The following is a 14,032-nucleotide window of genomic DNA, read 5'->3' on the forward strand; positions in this document are numbered from 1 at the left end:
AAGATTCTACTCTTGATTCTGAAATACCCCTTAAATGATGACCACCCTACTGTGTCTTCTCATGCCTCTAACTTATGAATGAGCTTATTCCTCTAGAACGGGAATGTTCTTTTCTACTTTTGTTCCTAACTCTGACTCGACTCTACTCGACTCTCCTAGGTTTGTTTTTTTCCCCCTAAAGATGCAGTCTTAGATGTGTAAAAATATTTGGCTGAAAGAGTATTTGCTGCAGTACTCTTTATAATAGCCAAAACTAGAACCAATCTAAATTCATTCATAGGGGTTCAGTTAAATACATTTAGTAAGGTTATATAATAAATACTAAACAGTCATCCATACTGAGTCACAGAAAAAATTTACATTATGCAGATATATATCAGGCATATATTGAAATATGAAAATCAGATTAAACAAATCAGTATGGAAATAAAATATTATCCCATATATTACATATCACATATATTTATGTCACATACCTATCATATGATATAGCGTATATAAAGAGAGGGAGGGGGAAATAGAGAAGAAAAGGGAGGAGGAGGAGAAAGAATGGGAGGAAAAGAGAAGAAAAGGTGATGAGGACTAGAAGAATATCTACCAAAATGCTGATAGTGATTATCTCTAGGTAATGGGCTAAAAAGTCGATTTATACAAGTGTGTTGGAAGATGTATGTTGACCATCTTTATTTTCCTATTTTCTAAATTTGCTAAAACAAATATGGATTATGAAGGAAAGACATTTTACATGGTCTCTAAAATGAAGATACAACTATCTTGGTAAACAAGATTAGTAATAATTTTTAATTACTAGAAAACTACTCAGAATATTTACCCATGTGTTTAATCTAGCAAGTTGAAACTTTTCAAAAGTAAGCAATATTTATAAGTTAACGGGGATGTCGTTCATCATAATTTGGACAATAAAAATAGGGGTGCACTAGTATTAGTCTTTTTGCTATTTGATATTTTAACTGTACCGAAAATCAGGGTACTTTAAATTATAACTAAAATAAGTGTGCTTTTCTAAAAAGTCTTTTGAGATAAAATAGTAGCAAGCTGGCCAAAAGACACGCTATTTTTTAGCGATCCTCATGGTGATTTCATATTTCTTAGTTAATTAAATAATACTTTTATCATCTAATAGCAGAAATGAATGGGTGCAGAATTCAAGGTCTCAGTGATAGCTAACTATTATTAATTAGCTTCCCTAAATGTGACAAAGTGAAAGAAGGCAACATTTCTTTTGCCAAAAATTGTGCAATTATCATTTTTTATTAGACACAGAGTTATGGGGATGAAACAAGAAATATTTCCTGATAATCTCCCAAATGTTGTGGAAGCTAATTTCTTGGAGATGAATTTTGTGCTTTTTGCGACTTTTTTAACTTTTAGTTTAGATTCAGGGGTACATGTGCAGGTTTGTTAAATAGGTATTGTCGGGGTTTGGTGTACAGATTATTTCATCACCCAGGTAATAAGCATGGCATAGTACCTAATAGGTGGCTTTTCAATCCTCACCCTCCTTCCGCCCTCTACCCTCTAGTAGTTCTTGGTGTCTGTTGTTCTCTCCTTTGTGGCCCTGTGTATTCAGTGTTTAGCTCCCATTTATAAGTGAGAAAGTGTGGTTTTGGTTTTCTGTTCCTGCGCTAGTTCACTTAGGATGATGGCGTCTCGCAGATTAATTTTGAATATTTCTTCCTATAACAGAGAAATTTCTTTTCATATAAATTTCCAGGTTGTTTTTTCTTAGTGTAAAAAGTGAATATGTTGTAACATGAGGAATTACAGACCATTTGTCCAACAGAGGGTAAGTTTAATATAAATTATGGGAGCCTACAATCTTAAAAAGTGAAGCTTTGGAAGGGATATGGTGGAGTTTGTAAAACCAGGGAAAAGATGGAATGAAAGTGGACCTACATTTTAGATTCCAGAATTTGAAATGAGAAGGCTTAGGTAAAATAAAAAGAAATGCCATGTTGTATTACTCAACAACAACAAAAATTACTCTAAAGGCAGCATGTATTTCAAGCCTAAAAGAGATAGAAAAACAAAAGAAAGCAATTTCTTTATAGAAGGTTAGGAAAGGGTTGAGGTGGACATGGTGATTTCAAATAAGCATGTTAGGAGTTCACCACGTGCCAGAAACTGCATTAAGAACTTTAGAGAGGGCTGGGCGCGGTGGCTCAAGCCTGTAATCCCAGCACTTTGGGAGGCCGAGGTGGGTGGATCACGAGGTCAGGAGATCGAGACCATCCTGGCTAACACGTGAAACCCCGTCTCTACTAAAAAAATACAAAAATTAGCCGGGAGCGGTGGCGGGCGCCTGTAGTCCCAGCTACTCGGGAGGCTGAGGCAGGAGAATGGCGTGAACCCGGGAGGTGGAGCTTGCAGTGAGCTGAGATCCGGCCACTGCACTCCAGCCTAGGCGACAGATCGAGACTCCGTCTCAAAAAAAAAAAAAAAAAGAACTTTAGAGAGATTATCTAATCTAATTGTCACAATAACACTTTGAGACGTGTATTATCATTACTTTTTATTTCCCCAGCTTTATTGAGGTATATAGGTGATGCCTTGAAAAAGAAAGAAATTCTGTCATTTGCGGCGAGGTATATGGACCTGGAAGACATTATGCTAAGTGAAATAAGTCAGACACAGATAGACAAATACTGCATGACCTCACTTATACGTGGAATCTAAAGTATCTTTACTTTTATTTTAAACACAGGCATCAGAGGTTTCTAGAAATCTCATCACTTTACTCAAGGTCATGCCACTAGCAAGCATAGAAAATAAAATTCAATACTATGCAGCCATAAAAAGGAATGAGATCATGTCCTTTGCAGGAATGTGGATGGAGCTGGAAGCCATTATCCTCAGCAAACTAACTCAGGAACAGAAAACCAAACACCACATGTTCTCACTTATAAGTGGGAACTGAACAATGAGAACATGTGGACACAGGGAGGGGAACAACACTCACTGGGGCCTGTCAGGGGAGGGTGGGGAGGGAGAGCATTAGAGAAAAGAGCTAATGCACACTGGGCTTAATACCTAGGTGATGGGTTGATAGGTGCAGCAAACCACCATGGCACACGTTTACCTATGTAACAAACCTGCACATCCTGCACATGTACCCTGGAACTTTTTAAAAATTAACTAAAGAAAATAAGATTCAAACTCAGATTATTCTGTCTCCAGAGCCAAACTCCTAACCTCTCTGCTATAGTGTATCAGCGATATTGCTGATGTCACAGAGAGTGACAAAAAGAAATAGAAGCCAGGCCTGGATACGGAAGAGCCTGCTATATATGGCTAAGTGTTAAGTAACATTTTGCCTCATGCTTCTACAACTCAATTAATTATCACACAGACTCAAATGATGTCAACATGGATTGCTACTTAAACATCTGGATGATGGATCAAAAATAACTCATTTTAAACTTCGGTTTAGGCATTTCAAAACTAGATAATCTTGATTAATTGACTAACCACATCAGTGAACAGAGTTTCCTCATTTCTAAAATAGGAATAATAATCATTCATACCATGTATATTTCATAGAGTAGTTTTATAATCAAATTATGCAATTCAAGTGAAAATACTAACTAAATAAATAATAAAAGTCAATGAAGGCTGGGTGTGGTGGCTCATGCCTGTAATCCCAGCACTTTGGAAGGCCGACGTGGGCAGATCACTTGAGGCCAGGAGTTCAAGACCAGCCTGGCCAACACGGAAAAACTCCATCTCTACTAAAAATACAAAAATGAGCTGGACATGGTGACGGGCGCCTGTAATCTCAGCTACACAGGAGGCTGCAGCACAAGAATCACTTGAAGCCAGGAGGTGGAGGTTGCAGTGAGCTGAGATCGTGCCACTGCACTCCAGCCTGCGTGATTTTTTTTTTTGAGACTCCGTACCAAAAAAAAAAGTCAGTGAAGATGAACTAATGCTTAAGATGGAATACAATTATACATGATAGAAAAAAGTAAGGCTTGGTTTGTTTCACTTACAAAAATAAAGTTATTTTTATTTCCTGCTTTACCACTCATTATTCACCTGTAGTTTCTTACCATGTAAAGAGCTTTCTCATGGCATTTTTTAACCTCTTCATTTCTCAGGGTATAGATGAGTGGATTCAACATAGGTGTCAGAATACCGTAAAATAATGCCATGCTTTTGTCTATAGATAAAGTAGAAAATAGATGCATATAAGTAAATATACAAGGTACAAAGAACAAGGCAACAACAGTGAAGTGGGTACCATCAAGATTGGCAAAAATGTTACGAAGTTTTGGCTGTGCCATGTGTTGAACAAGAATGTACCTCATCAGAATCTCCTATACATTGCTGTAGGGAGTGAATATTGGTACAACTGCTTTCAAAAGCAATTTGGCATATTTTTGGAAAAGTCGAACATTTGCATACCTTTCAACATAGCAATTCAGTCCCTGGGTATATGCCCCAGGAAAACTTTTCCACACAGACAAGAATGCTCATAACAGCCCTCATACAGCTGAATATGGAAACAGCCCAGGTATATTTAAAAAAGAGTAGTAAAATAATTATGGCATATTCACCCAATGAAATCTTGTGCAATAGTAAAAATGATGAAATACAATTACATGCAACAACAAGGATGAAATATTATGTTTTTGAAATATTTTTGAAATATTATGTTAAGTAAAGATAGCAAATCAGAAGACTACAAATGTATAACACCATTTTTATAAAATTAGAAATAAGAAAAATTAAGCAATATATGGGTTAGGTATATATACACATATGTTAAAGCTATTTTCATAAAGTAAGGAAGTCGTAAACCAAACGAGAATATTGGTTAAGGCAAAGAAATAAAATAGAGAAGACACATATGACACAAGTTATTAGGAATGTTCTTAAATTGATAAGTTCATAGATGATCATTAAATAATTATGAATAATTGTTTTATAACATATTAATATATAATTTTATTATTTATTACATATTACATATATTAAATAATACACATATTATTTGTATCAAATATTTTTAACTAATAATATTTTTAAATCTTTTATGAAAGAAATCAGCCATGGGGTACCCTCTCACCTCTAGCCTACCTTCCTTTTCTGCCTTCACTGTGGACACTTTCACCTTCCAAGGAGGAGGAGTTCAGAGTCCCTTCCCCAATACCATACCTACCACCACATCCTTTCTCTGCTCTCTCTCCAACCACAGCAGAATAAGTAAAATTTATAATAACAATTACATCTTGTTTGTGTTTATAACTAAAAAGTCCTCCAGGAAAACTCAGTACTGAAGGGTAAATGTACTGACAGAGTGGCTGAATGAACAGTCAATGAGCTTCATCTACTGGTAACTTTCAGAATACCTGTAGTAGGAACATTAAAATGGAGTTGTCTCTTAGAGAGGAAAAGTAGTGAAAAACACAATTAAATCTTCTTAATTTGATGTTTTTCCCTCTTGTGATAATTGTGTCAAGTCCATAAATCTATGGGAACTATTTGCAATATTTTCTTTTTATAAAATCACCTAAAAATAATTCTAAGGAAATATGTGAATAAAATGAGGAAAAAATAAGATTGACCCAGATTTCACGTAATCTATATTCCTGAACAAAATAGAATCATAGGATATCTGAGCTGAAGGTCCTTAGAGATTCGAAACAATCTCCTTAATTGTATGCATCAGGAAATGGGAGCCCTGAGAACTTGGATGGAGGTGGGGATGGCCCTGCAACTGGAACCCTGTTTCCTGACTTTCCATCTAGTGTAATTTCCACGGTATCATACAGCAGCCTCTTCTCTTAATGCCAAGTTCTCATACCTTAGGCAGCTCCTCCTATAGTATTTACCCAGTCTTCTCACTTGTAGCTGAAACTCAGATGACTTTTTTCCCCTGAAATACATGATCTACTTCCTCCAACCCAATTTCTCCCTTTTCCCTCCCCAGCATGAAGCAGGAAGAAACATCTGCCATATCAAGCATACCTATGATTCCACACCCTCAAATGGCTCCTGAGTTGGTCAATCTTCTATAAACAGAAGTCTAGGCAAAGAGTGGGATTCCTGAGTAATTGCTTTCTGGTCACCTCTGATCTGACAAATCCATGATGTAAGTGCTTCAATTTCCTCAAAGAAAAGAGTAGAGGCAAGGCATGGTGACTCACCCCTGCAATACCAGCATTTTGGGAGGCTGAGGCAGGCAGATCACTTGAGGTCAGGAGTTCAGGACCAGCCTGGCCAACATGGTGAAACCCCGTCTCTACTAAAACTCCAAAAATTAGCAGGACGTTGGTGGCATGTGCCTGTAGTCCCAGCTACTAGGGAGGCAGAGGCATGAGAATTACTTGAGCCTGGGAGGTGGAGGTTGCAGTGAGCTGAGATTGTGCCATATATACCTGTCTTCATCTACATAAATATATATACATACATGCATGCCTGCATACATGTGTAAGACATACATACTACTATCACTCTACTTTAAAATACTGTATGAAAGCAGTAGTGAAAGAGCATTAAACTAGCAATCAGTAGTCTTTGTGTGTGGCCTATGTACATGGTTTAGCCTGTCTGTATCTCCGCTTATCTTTAAACCTGGAATAACCATTCATGTTCCCACATTGCTCCAAGGAGTTTTATAAGGGGATTATTTATTCAACACAGATTAAGCTGGTGCATGAAAAATTCTGAGAATATTATGCTTTCAAGGTGTCAACTGCTATTTTATTGCTATTATTTTTTCATAATCAAGATCAACATTTGCATTTGTGTTAGTTCAGCATCAGATGGTACTAATAAGTCCTCCTTACTATCACCACTCTCACCCAACCCTCATCACATTCCTGGCGATTATACCTCATTCATTAAGTTGTTGAAAGGATTAAAGAAGTTAATACAATTAAAACATTTAGAAGAGTGTCTGCAGATTGGAAGAATTCAGTAAGGGTCAGCTTTTATCACACATTAAAATACAAACTCCATGAGAACAAGGAGTTTTGCATGCTTTCTTTTGTGCTGTATTTCTAGCCCCAGGAATATCACCCAGCAAATGCTAAGTGTTCAATAAACACTTTTGGAGTAAATGAAATAATCTGATAGTTTGGTTACAAGGGCTTTGAGGGAAAGGCAGGGATAGAGCGGTGAATAGGAAGAGAAAGGGGAATTGAAGATATTATTTAAAAACAGCTAGCAGCCACCATTGAACAACAGACTTTGATGTAGGTCTTTACAAAGTCTTATAGGTCCTCTCACAGCCTTCTGAAGCTGATATTGTCAATGTCTCCTTCTGTAAATATGGAAATTGAGGCCCAATGAGGTTAAATGACCCATGAATGTTTAAGAGCTACCTAATCCAGCTCTTCTAATTGCATCCTGTACAAACTTGGCTCCCTCTAGCGGCAAAATGGAGCAAAGCAACAGGGGTTAAAGAGGGCTGCAGTCCGCTGTTGGGCTGGAGAGAGGAATCAGCACCCCTGAAAGAAGTGCTGACAATTTGTTTTGTTCTTCCTGGCTCTTCTCTTCATCATCCCAAGTCATCATCACCACCATTCCTTGGTCCTTCAAAAGTTCCTGGTCATCCCTGCTTGGTGTCCATTTTGTCACACTTTATCAAGAGGTCCTGAGGTGGGAAAAACCCTGAAAGCTGACTTAGGGACCTGTGTTCTAGTCCTCGCCCTGCTCTGGAGTTAAAGTGTAAGTTTCAGTAAATCCCTCGACCGCTCCACATTATTTATTTACTTATTTATTTATTTACTTATTTATCAGCCTGCTGAGAGTATGGAGGGATAAGAGTAAAGTGGCTCTTTACTCTTATAAGAAAAATGAATTTCACTGAGCACTGTGTTAGCCAACACAAATGAATTATGTAGTGATTTTATTCATTTATCAGTGAGATACCTGGACTTCCCAGACACTCCCTCATTCACAGGCCCTCACAAGTTTCTTGAATGAGCTCTTAAATATCACACTAAGAACCTTCTGGAGTCTACTCTCCTTGAGGGAAAGACTATATCTTACTTTCATTTGTATTCTCACTCACTGTAAACATTCAATAAATATTTAATGAATAAAGGATTGAAAGAATATGTGGGGTTATTATAACAACAAGAGCTAGGAGGATAATTGCCATTGCAAACATCAGACTGGAAATACAAAGGCTGTGTTAGATGCTACAAGATGGAAAGTCTCCCAATTTCCTGGCTGGATTGAGATTCTCTGGAGTGTCACTTCTCCCCTAAGCTCTTCTTGATGCTAAACAGCTTCCTCATGGCATTTTTCACCTCATTGTTCCTTAGCGTATAGATCAAAGGGTTCAGCAAAGGTGGCATCACAATGTTAAAGAGGATGATAAGTTTGTCAGCAGCCAGGGTGGTGGAGGGACGAATGTACATGAACATGGGGGGCATGAGAACCAAAAGGACAGTGATTATGTGTGAGCCACACGTGGAGAGAGCCTTACGCCGGCCCTCAGATGACTGGTTTCTTAGCTTCAGTAAGATGATAACATAGGAAATGAGAAGGATAAAGAAGGAGACTAAAGAAATCATACCACTGTTGGCCACCACAATGAGACCCACCATGTAGGTGTCTGCACAGGCCAACTTGAGCAGGGGATGAACATCACAGAAGAAGTTGTCTATCTCATTGGGCCCACAAAAAGGCAGCTGAACCGTGAGGAGGGTCTGCAGGATGGAATGCAGGAAGCCAGCTAACCAGGAGGCCCCCGCTAGCAGGCCACACTTCCGGCGATCCATGATGGCTGTGTAGTGCAGGGGCCTACAGATGGCCACATAGCGGTCATAAGCCATGGCTGTAAGGAGGAAGATCTCAGTGCCACCAAAGGAGTGGGCAGAAAAGAGCTGGGTCATGCAGCCATTGAAGGATGTGAAGCATCTTATGCTCCACAAAAGTGTCAGCAATCATCTTGGGTATGGTAGCAGATGGATAACATACGTCAGCAAAAGACAAGTGGCTCAGGAAGAAATACATGGGAGACTTCAGAGTCTTGCTAGCATTGATGGTGATGATAACCAGAAGGTTCCCCAGGACAGTGAGCACATGAAAGAGGAAGAATACCGCAAAGCATGCATGCTGCATCTCTCTGCTCTCAAAAAGGCCAAATAAAACAAACTCAGTCACGTTGTTCTTGGCACCCATGGATTATCTGCCCCGATGACCGACAAAGTGGCTGGCTGGCTCTGCAAAGACATAGATTATGAGATATAAGAAAGTTTTATGAGATACGACCAAGATTATGGAGTAAGAAAGATACTAGCCTTCATCCCCATCACCAAAAAAAAAATTTATTTTATATATATATATATGTGTGTGTGTGTGTGTGTGTGTGTGTGTGTAGAGAGAGAGAGAGAAAGAGAGAGAGCGAGCTATCCACAACCAAAATAGCTCTGAGAGGGCTCAAGGGCCCATTAAAGAATCTGCAGCAATACAGAGGAGCAAAAACATGGAGAATAACCACACAGAAAGGATAGCTAGTGATATCTACATACTCGAGATGCCAGGAGATGGTTAGGAACAAAGAGGAAAGGCTGAGGCAATTAGAATCAGTAGAAACCTTGCAAGCCAGAAGGGATTGGGGTCCTATCTTCAGCCTCATAAAACAAAATAATTGTCAGCCAAGGATTTTGTATCCAGCAAAGCTAAGCTTCATAAATGTAGAAAAGATAGTCTATTTCAGACAAACAAATGCTGAGAGAATTTGCCACTACTCAGCTAGAACTATACAAAATGTTAAAATGAGGGGAGGGGCCAAGATGGCCAAATAGAAACAGCTCTGGTCTGCAGCTCCCATCAAGGCCATCACAGAAGGCAGGTGATTGCATTTCCAACTGAGGTACGCAGTTCATCTCACTGGGACTGGTTAGGCAGTGGGTGCGACCCACTGAGAGTGAGCAGAAGCAGAGTGGAGCATTATTTCACCCACGAGGTGGACAGAGGCAGGGCACCTCCCTCCCCCAGTCAAGAGTAGTGGTGAGGGACTGTGTTACCTAACCAGGGTACTATGCCTTTCCCCAGATTTTTGCAATCCAGAGATCAGGAGATTCCCTTGTGAACCTACACCACCAGGGCCCTGGATTTCAAGCACAAAACTGGGCAGCTGTTTGGGTAGGCACTGAGCTACAGGAGTGAAAAACAGTGGCACATGGAACTCCAGTAAGAGAGGACAACCGTCCACTCCCCTGGAAAGGGGGCTGAAGCCAGGAAGCCAAGAAGTCTCACTCAGCAGGTCCCCCTCCCATGGAGCCCAGCAAGCTAAGACCACCGGTCTGAAATTCTTACTGCCAGCACAGCAGTCTGGAGCTGGCCTGGGATGATCAAGTTTGGTTGGGGGAGGGGCAGCCACCATTACTGTGGCTTTAGTAGGCAGTTTCTCCCTGACAGTGCTAAGGAGACCGGGAGGTTTGGACTGGATCGAATTCACCACAATATAGCAAAGTGGCTGTGGCCAGACTGCTTCTTTAGATTCCTCATCACTGGACAGGGCATCTCTACAGGAAATACAGGAGCTCCAGTCAAGGGCTTACAGACAAAACTCTCATCTCCCTGGGACAGAGCACCTGGGTGAGGGATGGCTGTGGTTGCAGGTTCAGCCGACTTCATCTTTCCTGCCTGTTGGCTCGGAAGAGAATGGCTGATCCTGACAAAGGGGATTCTCCCAGCACAGTGCACCAGTTGTGCTAAGGGACGGACTGTCTCCTCAAGTGGGTCCCTGACCCCCATGCCTACTGACTTGGAGAGATCTCCCAACAGGGGTTGACAGACACCTCATGCAGAAGACCTCTGACTGGCATCAGGTTGCTGCCTCTCTGGGATGAAACCTCCAGAGGAAGGAGAAAGCAGCAATCTTTGTAGTTCCACAGTCTCCACTGGTGATACCCAGGTGAACAGGGTCTGGAGTGGACCTCCAGCAAACTGCAGCAGACCTGCAGAAAAGGGACCTAACTGTTAGAAGAAAAACTAACAAACAGAAAGCAACAACAATGATACTATCAACAAAAAAGACTCCTCCACAAAAAGCCCATCCAAGATCATCAGCCTCAAATATCAAAGGTAGATAAGTCCATGAAGATGAGGAAAAATCAGTGTAAAAACGCTGAAAATTCCAAAAGCCAGAATGTTTCTTCTCCTCCCAATGATTGCAATGCCTCTCCAGCAAGGGCACAGAAATGGGCAGAAAATGAGCTGGACAAATTGACAGAAGGAGACTTCAGAAGGTGGGTAATAACAAACTCCAGTGAGTTAAAGGGGCATGTTCTAACCCAATGCAACGAAGCTAAGAACCTTGATAAAAGGTTACAGGACATGCTAAGTAGAATAATCAGTTTAGAGAGGAGCATAAATGACCTGATGGAACTGAAAAACACAGCATGAGAACTTTGTGAAGTATACACAAGTATCAATAGCCCAATTGATCAAGTGGAAGAAAGCATATCAGAGTTTGAAGATGACCTTGCCAAAATAAGGCTTGCAGACAAGATTAGAGAAAAAATAACAAAAAGGAATAAACAAAACCTCCAAGAAATATAGGACTATGTTAATAGACTGAGCATACAATTAATTGGTGTACCTGAAAGTGATGGAGAGAATGGAATCAAGTTGGAAAACACACTTCAGGATATTATCTAGGAGAACTTCCCCAACCTAGCAAGACAGCCCAACATTTAAATTCAGGAAATACAGAGAACATCATGAAGATACTCCATGAGATCAACCCAAAAAAACATAATCATCATATTCTCCAAGATCGAAATGAAGAAAAAAAATGAAGAAAAGTCAGGTCACCTACAAAAGAAAGCCCATCAGACTAACAGCAGATCTCTTGGCAGAAACCCCACAAGCCAGAAAAGAGTTGGGGCCAATATCCAACATTCTTTTTTTTTTTTTTTTTTTTTGAGACAGAGTCTCGCTCTGTAGCCCGGGCTGGAGTGCGGTGGCCGGATCTCAGCTCACTGCAAGCTCTGCCTCCCAGGTTTACGCCATTCTCCTGCCTCAGCCTCCCGAGTAGCCGGGACTACAGGCACCCGCCACCTCGCCCGGCTAGTTTTTTTTGTATTTTTTAGTAGAGACGGGGTTTCACGGTGTTCGCCAGGATGGTCTCAATCTCCTGACCTCGTGATCCACCCGTCTCGGCCTCCCAAAGTGCTGGGATTACAGGCTTGAGCCACCGCGCCCGGCCCAATATCCAACATTCTTAAAGAAAAGAATTTTCAACCCAGAATTTAATATTCAAGCAAACTATGCTTCATAAGCAAAGGAAAAATAAAAACATTGACAAACAAACAAATGCTAAGGGATTTAATCACCACCAGGCCTGCCTTGTAAGAGCTCCTGAAGGAAGCAGTAAATATAGAGAGGAAAAACAAGTACCAGGCCATGCAAAAACACACCAAAGTATAAAAACCAATGATACTGTGAAGAAACTGCACCAACGAGTGTGCAAAATAACCAGCTAGCATCATGATAACAGGACCAAATTCACACATAACAATATTAACCTTAAATGTAAATAGGCTAAATGCCACAATTAAAAGACACAGACTGGCAAATTGGGTAAAGAGTCAAGACCCATCAGTGTGCTGTATTCAGGAGACCCATCTCACATGCAAAACCACACACAGGCTCAAAATAAAGGGATGGAGGAAATTTGGCCAAGCAAATGGAAAGTTAAAAAAAAAAAGCAGAGGTTGTAATCCTAGTCTCTGATAAAACAGACTTTAAACAAACAAAGATCAAAAAGACAAAGAAGGGCATTACATAATGGTAAAGGGATCAATATAACAAGAAGAGCGAACTATCCTAAATATATATGCACCCAACACAAGAGTACCCAGATTCCTAAGACAAGTTCTTAGAGACCTACAAAGAGACTCTGGCTCTGACGCCCCAGTGCACGATAATAGTGCAAGGAGACTTTAACACCCCACTGTCAATATTAGCTGGGACAGATCAACCGCCTCGGGCAGTTTTTTGTATTTTTTAGTACAATGATATTCAGTACTCAAACTCAGAATTCTTCACCCAAAATCAACAGAATACACATTCTTCTCAGTGCCACATGGCACTTATTCTAAAACCAATCACATAATTGGAAGTAAAACATTCTTCAGCAAATGCAAAAGAACTGAAATATAACAAACAGTCTCTCAGAACACAGTGCAGTCAAATTAGAACTCAGGATTAAGAAACTCACTCAAAATCACACAATTACGTGGAAATTGAACAACCTGCTCCTAAATGACTCCTGGGTAAATAATGAAATTAAGGCAGAAATCAAGAAAGCTCTTTGAAACCAATGAGAACAAAAAGGCAATGTGCCAGAATCTCTGAGACACAGCTAAAGCAGTATTAAGAGGAAAATTTACAGCACTAAACGCCCACATCAGAAAGCTGAAAAGATCTCAAATCAACACCTTAACGTCACATTGAAAAGAACTAGAGATGCAAGAGCAAAGAATTCAAAAGCTAGCAGAAGACAAAAAATAACTAAGATCAGAGCAGAACTGAAGGAGATAGAGACACAAAAAACCCTTCAAATAATCAAGGAATCCAGGAGCTGGCTTTTTGAAAAAATTAACAAAATAGATAGACTGCTAGCTAGACTAATAAAGAAGAGAAGATAGAAGAATCAAATAGACATAATAAAAATGATAAAGGGGATATCACCACAGAAATACAAAGTATCATCAGAGAACACTATAAAAACTTCTGTGCAAATAAACTAGAAAATCTAGAAGAAATGCATAAATTCCTGGACATACACACCCTCCCAAGACTAAACCAGGAAGAATTCGAATCCCTGAAGAGACCATTAACAAGTTCTGACACTAAGGCAGTAATTAATAGCCTACCAACCAAAAATAAAAGCCCAGGACCAGATGGATTTACAGCCGAATTCTACCAGAAGTACAAAGAGAAGCTGTTACCATTATTATTTAATGATATCCTGCATTCTGCCCTTAATCAAAAAATTTTAAATAATCAAAAAATTTAAAATAATTTATAATAATAATAT

The 14,032-nt window shown here is 39.8% G+C and overlaps 1 protein-coding gene and 1 long non-coding RNA gene across 2 annotated transcripts; one reads left to right on the forward strand and one right to left on the reverse strand.

Annotated features, from left to right (window-relative positions):
- The first annotated feature begins 49 nt into the window (after positions 1-49).
- On the forward strand, positions 50-7,472 carry LOC126934885 (uncharacterized). Its single transcript, XR_007719135.1, has 3 exons — positions 50-159; positions 5,954-6,115; positions 7,399-7,472. It is a non-coding gene; the product is annotated as an uncharacterized LOC126934885 (long non-coding RNA).
- A 679-nt stretch (positions 7,473-8,151) lies between these two features.
- On the reverse strand, positions 8,152-9,159 carry LOC126934884 (olfactory receptor 4S1-like). Its single transcript, XM_050755761.1, is given in 2 exon segments — positions 8,152-8,885; positions 8,887-9,159. Coding segments are annotated over 2 exon segments (933 nt in total). The 3' UTR covers positions 8,152-8,225.
- Positions 9,160-14,032: the final 4,873 nt, after the last annotated feature.

Source organism: Macaca thibetana, chromosome 14, assembly GCF_024542745.1.
Source record: "Macaca thibetana thibetana isolate TM-01 chromosome 14, ASM2454274v1, whole genome shotgun sequence".
Classification (NCBI taxonomy): Eukaryota; Metazoa; Chordata; class Mammalia; order Primates; family Cercopithecidae; genus Macaca; species Macaca thibetana.